At 55.6% G+C, this 10,526-nt stretch overlaps 1 protein-coding gene across 2 annotated transcripts in view; it reads right to left on the reverse strand.

The window, feature by feature from the left end:
* Positions 1 to 2,266: 2,266 nt before the first annotated feature.
* Positions 2,267 to 10,526, reverse strand: part of TBX3 (T-box transcription factor 3) — a 13,684-nt gene continuing 5,424 nt past the window's right edge. For both annotated transcript variants that reach the window (XM_004709551.2, XM_004709550.2), the window contains 4 exons: positions 9,497 to 9,573; positions 8,296 to 8,453; positions 6,224 to 6,903; positions 2,267 to 4,481 (listed from right to left, as the gene is read on the reverse strand). In XM_004709551.2, the coding sequence (XP_004709608.1) occupies positions 4,020 to 4,481; positions 6,224 to 6,903; positions 8,296 to 8,453; positions 9,497 to 9,573 (1,377 nt within the window). In that variant the 3' untranslated portion in view covers positions 2,267 to 4,019. The remainder of the gene's footprint in view (positions 4,482 to 6,223; positions 6,904 to 8,295; positions 8,454 to 9,496; positions 9,574 to 10,526) is intronic.

Below are 10,526 nucleotides of genomic sequence, written 5' to 3' on the forward strand. Positions count from 1 at the left end.
GTTGGTAGCTCATCCTGGCAGAGACAGAGCTGTGAGCCCTGCGCAGACTTAGCCGGCAAGAATTGGGTGTTGGCAGGGGTGGGGGGCTGCGGGCTGCGGGGTAAACAACTGACCCTTCTCTGAATTTCCAAACGTTCGTTCGGAAAGGGTTGCAGGGACTTTTTCTCTGAGGCCCTTAATGGGAGTGAACGTGACATTGGGAGACCGATGCCGGCTGGGTCTCCTGAGGCTGGAGGGGGGGCAAAGGGGAGGGGGGCAGGCGGGCTAGGGGAAGCGTGGGCTGGGGGTGGCGGGGATGAGACCAAGGTCGGGCTCCTAAATTCTGGGAAACACTGGGGGTGCCGAAGGAGCGGTGGCGGCTGGGCGCATTCGCGGGCCAGACAGATAGGTGGCACTCGAAGCCCGGAAGAAGGAAAAGGGGAAGAAAAAAAAAAACCCAAAGGCGCCAGCCCCGAGTGGCCTCCGCGGCGTCCGCCGCCACCATAAAGCCCGCAGCGAGATTGCGACCGGCGCCAGGTGAGTAATAGACAACGAAATCCCGAGAGATTGCGAGCGGTTCAGCCCCGTCCATCAGCGCGGCGAGTTACTCATTAACATCACTATATACAAATAAGATACACAGGAGATTAAATAAAAAAGGGCCGACTCAGCGGAGGCCGGACGCACGGTCCCCGAACTGGAGGGTGGGGAGGGAGAGGGGGGAGCGACCTGGATGGAGAGCACCGAGCCAACGTTTCTGCCTGCTGCCGGGCCGAATTCTTGGCTTCCCAACCCGCGGCTGCACCTTGTCTAGGGTGCGGGCACCCAGCGCTGCCCCGAGGCCAAGTAGAAACCCCGGTTCTACGGCGCCTCTGCGCCTACGGCTCTCGCCTTGGGGACCTCCGGACCTTCCCGGGGGCTTCCTTCCTACAGAGCCCCGCATTCTCGGCTCCGGCCCTCCGAGGCCCTTGCCTCCCACCTTCGTTGCCTGCTCTCCCACCCCCGGAGAGGCTGCGGGGGGTCTCCACCCGCTTGGTTGAAAACAGAAAAACAGAAGGGGCTTTGCCTCCAGTCTCCAAAGAGTTCCCTTAGGGTCCTCTTTCACGTGCAGGACGGGACAGCGGGGAGAGGGGAGGGCTCTCCAACAACCACTTGGGGGGCTGGTAATTGACCGAGAGGGCGGGGTTGGGGGGGACAGGCTGGTGGCTGTTTGGATGGGCAGGGGGGAAGACTATCGCCAGCCAGGCACCGCCTGGATCCCCCGAGCAAGAAAAGGCCCAAGAGCTAACCCTCCAGAACCTTATTTCCTCCCCTATCCGGTTCTCCCCCCTGGAGTCCCACACACTCCTGAGAGCAGTGAGGCTGGAGGTGGTGGTAGGGAGCCTCAAGACCAAACCTCTGGCTTCACCGCTTTTATTGAATGTTTTCTAAGATAAATTGAACTTCAAAAGGCAACTCCCTAAACGGCCTGGTTGGAAGGGAGAAGTGAGTGGGGTGTTGGCCTCGGGGTGACTTTTTCCCCTGGAGGGGGTCAATTAGGCGACCTGGAATCACCTTTCTCTTGCAAGGAAGCATCCCTTGCTCCCTGGAGTAGCCCGGGTCAGGGTGCGACCAAGACGCCGCACTGCGTCCCGCCAGCGCCCGAGGAGTTAAGGATGGAGCCCGGTGGGGGCGCCTTGGGTCAGCGGACTCTCCCTGGGGCGCCGAGGCTTCGGGAGGACCAGGGTCTCGCCCACTTGTCCGGCAGCCGGGTCGGGCCATTCGGCTAGCCCGCCTTCCCCCCCGCGCCAAACCCAGGGCCGGGAGAAGCGGCGGCCTCGCATTCCTCCCGGTCCACGTGGGGAGGAAGCTCAAAACGAAAACGGGGGCAGTCCTGGAACTGATTTTTGACCGGCCGCGGGTGGGGAAAAGCGGAGTTGGCCAGTAGCCGCACAGTCTTCTCCCATCGAAACGGCCGTATCTGAAAAGGCTAGTCCCTCCGAATTTGAGGCGGGCCCTCCCCTGCGCTGTCTTCCTTTTGACTGCCTAATTTAAAGGAAAACTCATCTCTCCTGGAAGCGGCTCCCTTCCCCCGCAGTAAAAAACTCTTGTTTTTAGCTTTAGACCTGGAGTGAGAGGTCCTTTGTTGACTGGGGTGGGGTGAGCGCCGGGAACGGGGACCGTATTTATTTACAGTCCAAGGAAAGGAGGAGGGGGGAATGGTGGGCCAACAGAAGAGGGGTAAACCTTCATTTCTCTTCACCTTCCGGAAGGGAACCTAAAAAAAAAGCAATGAATAGGAGGCCAGTGGCATTTCAATAAAAATTTATTGAAATTTCAGTGATTTTTTTAAAGGGGGGGGTACAGAAAACCAAAGAACTCATCAACAATTATAACACAAAATATACCTTCATAATTTTTTTTCCTTTTTCAACCATCTTTCAGCACCTGACTTTTGAACCGTGAATCTCTCTGGAGGTCACGATTCGAAACACTATCAAGATCGACCGCAACAGTAAATTCCACTTGGCTTTGAGAAACTTGGAGACTAGCAAACACAAATAAGAAAGAAAAAAAGAAACATAAAGGATCAAACCACAACTGCCCTCTCTCCCCTCTGACCACCCTTCTTCTCTCCCCCCCCACTCTGCCCCCTCCCCCAGAAATCTTGGCATCCCAGGGAGGCAGGGGGGGGCGGAGTAAGACTTGAAGGAGTTGAAAGTTTGTCCCTGGGAAGTGGCACCCCGCCCCAATTTTGCCTACAAGCAAGCAGCGGCACACTCCCCCACTCTTTAGGATATTAGGGGAAAAAAAAATCACTTTTTTTTTTGCAGGCAACTCTTTTGAAACAGTGTTGGTGCAAAACGTGTTTCCTAGTTTTCAAAGCGATCCTGTGACCTTGAAATCAGACCCTCTACAGGGAGACAAGTACACAGGGGTGGGGGGGGGCAGACAGTGGCAAGGTCCTATTTACACAGAGCTATGTACAATGTCAATAAATTAACATTTCATTTCCAGGCATTCATATTCTACCTATTTACAAGAGTTATCAAATAATTACATAAATACTTTTTGTCTAATAGTCTCACTTCTTCTTTATTATTTTTAAAACCTTGTTATTGCATATACAGGAGAGAGGGACAAGAGACCAGCTACAGAGCTTTGATAAAATAAATTCATTGGTTGAATTTCCCCCATTCCTGCCCTTGTAAATATGCCCCCCCCCCTCCACTCACACACACACCTTAAGGTCACCAATTAGAGGGCTCAAGATTGGGGAGAGGGGTCATGTGTTTGCTCTAAAAGCAAGCGTTCAAAATAAAAACCACAAAGTATATGATGGTGGAACATGCAAGAGACCCTATGGTGGCTCTGAAGGCATCACACAAATATTAAAAAGAAGACACAGATTTCCTTAATGCAGACTAAACTAGAAGAGGGGGGGGGGCGGAGGGGACCACCCTCCCCAAAGAAGTCAGTTCAGTCACTTCTTTCCCATGGATAGACAAATCACTAGAAACTTCCTAATCGCCACAAACAGCATCACATTCATTTGTCCCCATTTTTTTTTTTAGTTTTATGTGTTTTTGTTTCCACTTAACACAGCGTAGGGGGGGAAAAAAAGAAAGAAATCCCAGCCGGAGGAGGAGGGGTCCACTTTCAACCTCCTCCATCCCCTCCCCAATAGGCTTGGCTACCGGTTGCCTTGGGGTGTATTTCTTGGGCCCCAACTCCCAGGCCTGCTTCGCTGGTAGATGGCCCCAACAAAAATGCTCTAACTCTCACCCCAGCCCCCGACAGCTCATGGGCAAGGGATGCCTGCGGGGCCCCCAAGTCTGGGCCAGATCGCACATGTATATTGGGCTTACAGACCACACCAAGAGGGCCAGGGCTGTCTCTAGCACGTTCTCTTCAGGGGGTCGGTCCACCACCAGCCAAAAAGAAAGGGCTGCACTCCAGGCCTGCCCCAGCCCCTTCCTCCGGGGTTTCTCTTTACATCCGACAAAGTGCACTGCAGACTGGGGCCGGGCTGGAATGAAGAGACGTTTCTGGGGAGGGGCTTAAGGGGACGCGCTGCGGGACCTGTCCGGCTTGGCCTCCAAGCCGCTGACCAATCGTTGGATGCTCTGCAGCTCGCTGGTGGCCACCTCCTTCTCCCCGCAGAGCTTTGGCGACAAGGACACGGAGCTGGACGAGAGCGTGGAGGAGCGGCTGTTGAGTTCTGAGCCTGAATCCACCGCCACCGAAGCGGGGCTGGCGGCCAGGGTGGCGGCTTTGCCATCTAGGGGCCCTGGGGGTGCGGCCATGGCCGGCAGGGCGGTGGTGAGCAGGCTGCTGCTGTCCGGCACGGGCATGGGGATGGAGTAGGGGCTGTAGCGCAGGCGAGGACGAATGGTGTGGAGGTTGAGGAAGGGGTGGCGGTGCACGGAGCTGGAAGCCGCGGCGGAAGAGGCCGCGGCGGCCGCGGCCATGTAGGTGTAGGGGTAGGGGAACAGGCTTCCGAAGGGTGCCATGGCCAGGCCCTGGGGGAAGAGAAAGCAGGCGGAGTCACCCGACAGCACTCAGAGGGAGCCGAGCAGGAGGGGCCCAGTGTGCCCTGCTCTGCTCATCCCTGAAAACTCAACAAAAACTGCCTGCCACAGACCCAACTCCAGCTTGCAGGGACCCCTTGGGGCAGGGGACAAATGCCCTGTGGGTTTCCCAAACTGTAACTCTTCAGGGGGTTGAAGAAAGCCCTGTCTTTCTCCTCCTGCACACCCCTAAGGCCAGTATGCACCCCTTGCCCTGGATGGGGACGGTCCCAGACTTCTTCAGGCCCAAATAGTAGCTCTGTCACCGGAGGCCAGAAAGCTTCTCTCCTCCCCTGGTTCCCCACAAAACAACCCAACAACCCCAAAACTCACCCACAAGGAAAACTGAGTCATTCATACACTTATTCAGGACTTGGGGGATTCACTTTTTGTTACATCACATGCCCTCCCCACCCCACCCCCAAGGCAATTTGGACTCAGAGAGAGACCCCCAAATGACTGTAGAACTACCCCAGAGTGTCCCTCCCTCGAGAACCACTAGGTAGATCACTGGAGAACCACTAAAGTTTCCCACAGCAGCCTCGGGCTTCCATGCTCCCTGCTGCCGCCATTCCTGGCCTGTTAAAAATCCTCACAAAAAAGGTCACTTGCTGCACCTGTTCAACAAACCTCCTGAGTCCGTTTGTCCCACAAAGGTGGCTCAGTGGGTGCCAGAGGGGAAATGGTATTTGTTCATAAATCTTGGTTGTTTTTCTTTTTTTTTTTATTCTTGTCTTCCACCCCCACCCCAAATCCTGTTACCTTTCCCAAATGAAGATAACCCCCCAGAGGGAAGGCATTAAGCACAAAGAAAGATAGGGTGGGGGGAGAGAATGGGTTGCTACCAACAGAAAACAAGAGATCTGTTTGATCTCTGATCAAACCAATCTGATCCACTGGTGTCACAGATGAAGAAACTGAGGCAGGCCCCACGCTGAGAGGGGGCTAAACCTCACCTTAGCACCCAGCTCCCAAAGGAGGAGGCGGGTCTTGCCTCTAGGCTCAGAGAAGGGAGAGCCCTTGGGATGACACAAAACAAAAGGCAAGAGCCTGAAGCAGGCCCAGAGAGGCTTCTTCCAGGGTTGGCTTTGTCAGCTGCCTTCTCCAGGCCCCAACCTCTGCTCCAAGCAAGCCCGTTGCAGCTGTCTGAGCCCTGCCCTGCCTGCAGGCCTACCCCAGCCCCTGCCCCCACCTGGCAGAGACCCTCAATGCCCTCCCCAGACCGGAGGAGACAGAGAAGAGAGCTTTCGGCTGCTGTGATTAGACTTCAGTGTCAAGACAGCCCTATCACCCAGCTGAGTGACCCAGGGCAACTCCCCCACCGTCTCTGGGCCTCTAGACCTTCTGGAGAGAGCAGACTGGGCCAGGGCTGGCTTAAAGCTGTCAGGTTAGAGCCAGGATTTCTAAGTGTAGCACTGCGAGGTGCTGAGCATTTGTCAACATTAGTACTTATAACTACCCATGCTGCTGGAAACTGCCTCAACTTAGAAAAACATTTCTATAAAGTGTTCCCTTTGGGGGTGGGGATAGGGGTAAGGCAGGGGGAAGTTATGATGAATCGGGGAGATAAACTTTGCACCTGGCAGTGGCTCAGTTAAAAATGATGATTGAATGCTCTACCTGGTAAAGGGTGCTACCAGAGGGGTGGGGGGCGGGCGCGGAGAATGGGAGGCAGGGGCGGGATCTGGAAATACCTGCGATGCCAGGACGTGCTGCTGGAGGTGGAAAGGCAGGGTAGCCGCCGACGCCCCCGACAGCCCCTGCGCCGCCGCCGCGGCGGAAGCCATGGCCGTGGAATCCAGGCCGGAGACGCCGGTGGAGGCCCCGGACACGGTGGCCAGCAGGGGCCCCATGCCCGCGGCGGCCATGCTGGAGAAGGCCCCGCCCATGGTGAACTGGCTGGGGTGCAGGAAGAGGGGGTGCCCGTTGAAGAACTGCTGGCCGGCCAGGCTGGGGGCGAAGCCGAGCCCCGGCAGGGGGCCCTGGCCTAGGTGCGCGGCCACGTCCGTCTGCACCGTCAGCGGCGCGAAGGCCTCCTTGCCCGGCAGCGCTCGCGGCTCCTCGGCCTTGGCCGGCCCCACGCCCTCCCGGGCGGGGCTCCGGCGCTCCTCGGCGCCCAGGCCCCGGGTGCTGGACGAGATGGTGGCTGGGCTGTGGCGAGAGTCGGGCGACGCCTTGTCCAGCCGGCCGCTGTCCCGGGGCCGGCCGCAGGGCTCCACCGCGAAGCGCTGCGCGTGGGCCACGGGGCTGCCCTTGTCGCGGCAGGGCTCCTCCGACGTGGTGGTGGAAATCTTGGCCGCATCGCACGCCTCCCGCCCCGGCTCCTCTTTGCTCTCCGCCTCGGCGTCGCTCTCACCCTCGCTGGGACACAGATCTACCGTGGGATGGGGAGAAAGCCGGGCCGGCTGCTGAGTGTGGGAAGATTGCCTTCCCTTCTAAGCCTGGCGAAAGCAACTCGGGTTCCCGGGATCCAATCCCAGCCTGGCCACTTACTAGCCATGTAACTCCCAACTCGCCTGTTCCCTCAGTTTTCTAGTCTGCAAAATGGGGGTGATGGGCTCTTGACAGCCTGACTTGGGAAGTCAACAATCAACTACTACAAGGGGTGGTGCTCCGAGGGTGCTAACACCCCACCCTACCAGCAGTTCTTTTATTATCTCAGATTTTATTCTAAACAAACATCCATTGAGCTGCCACTGTACTGGGCACTGCCTATACATGCATTTTCTCATTTGATTGAAAATTCTTTTTCTCTCTGTTTTACTTTAACTTCAGTGCACACGTCCATGCCATTGTCTCTGGGGTCTTTGTTGGGTGGATGACTGACTGGGGGGGGGGGGAGATGGGCGGCACGGCGCCTTTACCTTCCACATATTTGTGCGTTATTGTGGAAGGATTTGCTTGGCCAGAACCCTGACATCTGAACTGGGGCCTGCAGAAAAGGGTAGCCCTCCCCTCAGGGCATACACTCACAGGGATGGTGGGGTGTTTGCCTCTGTCACCGGAGACAGGGAGTTGGGGGTGGCTGATGAGCCCGCTTTTCCAGCCAGGAGACAGGGACAAGCTTTTACCTTTCACCACCCCCTCTGTGGGTGTCCTGCCCACGAGAAGAGAACGGGGGATCCTATTTGATGTTCAAAGCTTAAATGGATTGAAGCCATAAAGGGCTTTCATTTTATTTCACTTAAAAACAGGTTTCTTCTATTGAGAGTGTCTTTCCAAATAAATAGTGCTCACTCTTCAAACACAGGAAACCGGCTGGGACGGTGAACCATCCTACCATATTCTCTCGCTTGTCCGCCCACTCCCCTTCCTCCCAGCAGGTCCACTGTACGTCCCAGCCTGTCTCTACATACAGCTAGATCTTTTCTTGGCCACTTTCCTTGTTCCAAATGGCAGAGAGCTACCTCATCACCCTGTCCCCCCTCAGCCCAACACACTTTAGCTTAGAGTTCAAAGATGCTCAAAAAGTCAGTTGCTCCATTGATGAGGCTTCCAGAAAGGGAGACCTTAAAAACTGGCCCCCCACACAGGCCTTAGCTGGGTTTCAGGAGTGGGTAGTTCAGAACTCGCCTGGGATTAGCTTAGGGAGGTGACACTGGACACTAATTGATGTGGCTCATGTTTATGGGTCTTTAGCATTTGAAGGGCAAGTCCCTTGGCTGTGTGGGGGTGGGTGGGTGGGAGGGGGGTACCCACCACTCTTTCAACTTCTCCCAGGTTGTGGGGCCTGCAGGGGAGCCAGCTGGGAGGGGGCCAGGCTCACCTTTTAGATTGGACGTCCCCACGGTGGAGACAGCGGGGGACGAGGACTGGGCGAAGCAGTTGAAGGCCGCCTGCTCGCTGGAGGACTCGTCCGAGGTGGTGTTGTCCTTCTTGTGTCTGTCCTCGAACAGCCTCATGGACTGAAGGGTCAGCTGCTTTCTGCGACAGAAGCCCACCCACGCTCCATGTCACCCCACAGAAGCCATCCACCCTCTGTTTCCCTCCCCGTCTCCCAATGGGGTGTGTGCACCCCCAACCGGCCCGCCGCCACCCAACGCCACCACGGATACTCAGAAATCAGCGTGACCCAGGCCAGCCAAGCAGAACGGGGCAGGCGAGGGTGGCAATGGCCAGGGAGAGAAAGAGGCTGGGTCCCCCAGTCGGCGGGGGTCCAAAAGCCGGGTTGCTTTGGAGAAGGGACTTTTGTTTACACTGGGAAATCTTTCCAAGAGAGGACATGGGAGTGACAAAGGACAGCTGAACTGGCGGCCTGGGGTGGGGAGTGTGGGGTGGGGAGGATGCCAGGCTCCCCAACTCCTGAATGGCTGCAAAGATTGTGAGGAAGCCGGTAATTTCACGGTGCCTGCCCTTCACCTGAAATCGCTCCGCCAACACATTAATCGGAGTAAAAAATCTAGTTAGACTTTAGACAGAACTTCAGTGGGCACCCCCCAACGGGGATAAGGTTGAAAACTGGGGCTTTTTTTTTTTTAAAGAAACCTTGGGCAAGGGGTTGGGGGGGGGGGGGGGACAAGCTGCTGTGGCATGTGCTCCAGCTGTCTAGTTCATGCAGGGTGACCCTGCACACAGGAAGCAGGGAATTGTAGATTTCTCGGGGGCAGGGGGGGGGGAGCGTATCTCTGTTGGGTCTGGTGGTCTCTGGAAGCCAAGCTCTTGGCCAGCATTCCTGGGCATTTTATGAATGGTCTTTTGCTGGGTGGGTGCGAATTCCTCAGGAATTCATAAGCGTTCTTCTACAGAGGATCATCTTTTATCCCTGCGTCCTTCCAGAAGCAACTATGGTGGGGCCCACTTCCCTTTCTTCTAGGTAACAAGTAGGAGGTGGGGCTGTGAGTTGTGGCAGAGGGAAGTCCATGATGTCGCCCCCCCCTCACCCCACTTCCAGCACTGGCGACTAGGGGGCCTATAAAAAGGCTTCCCGCCCCAAGTGATTTGGCAGGTAGATTATTGCCTCCACTCACCTTTTTTCTCTCCTGCCATTTCCAGTGTCCCGGAAACCTTTGGCGAAAGGGTTGTTGTCTATTTTTAACTGAGTTATCTAGAAGAGGAAAAGATGCAGGGAGAAAGAGCTGTTAGCCTCATCTTCTAGAATGTTCTGGGCGGTGTTTCCGGGAGCCCGATGGGGCCAACAGGTGAAGCCATATGCTTAGGGCAGGTCAAAAGAGAAAGCAAGAGGCGGTGGAGGCACCTTTCCAGGAGGTGGAGAGAAAAATCAAAGAGAATTCTAGAATGGCTTGCTGATGTCACCCAAAGAAGGCCAAACTTGGGATGGGAGGATGAAATTCCCCAGCAAGGAAATGGTCCATTCCTTCCTTTGGGCAAGCAACAGCTAGACTTTAGATGTTGAACGTTGCCAAAAGGAACAACCTGCAGATTTTAAATTTATATGTTTACACTGTGACTTTTAAAAAAATCTGGGGTCATTAATCATAAAATACATTATGGCATGCTCCCTACCTTCACACACACACACACACACACACACACACACACACACACACACTTGTTCATATACTTGGCCACTGCCTTAGAGCGGAGGGGGCCAATGGCCTCTGCTGTGATCAGGAGTGGTTTCATTTCATGATTATACACTGACAACTGGGTTCCACAGGATTCAGGATCTGGGGGAGCTGGTATTTCTCGTGCTGTGGGAGGAGGGGGCGCCATATATAATCATTGTACAGAATCTTTCGAAGCCCTTCCCTTTGGGATTTTGGGGGGCGGGTGGGCTTATAGACACAGAAGTTTCCAGAGAAAGGGCCCCTGGTTCGATTCTCGTCCTGATATTCTTGCTGTGTGCAAACACTGCAGTTTTCCTCTGGTCGGAAAAGGGGCCCCTGTTGTCTTAAGCACTAGATGCAGGAGACATAGTTGACCCACTCCCATCAGTCCTCTGTACAGGACCCAGCACTGGTGCCAGCAAGCAAAATATGCAGGGTGTCCCACTGTGTGCTGGGCTCTCCCTGGTCCCCAGCACTCAAGAGGTTGAAG

The sequence above is a fragment of the Echinops telfairi genome, unplaced genomic scaffold, assembly GCF_000313985.2.
Source record: "Echinops telfairi isolate 266 unplaced genomic scaffold, ASM31398v2 ScPeMD7_7412;HRSCAF=8450, whole genome shotgun sequence".
NCBI classification, from domain to species: Eukaryota; Metazoa; Chordata; class Mammalia; order Afrosoricida; family Tenrecidae; genus Echinops; species Echinops telfairi.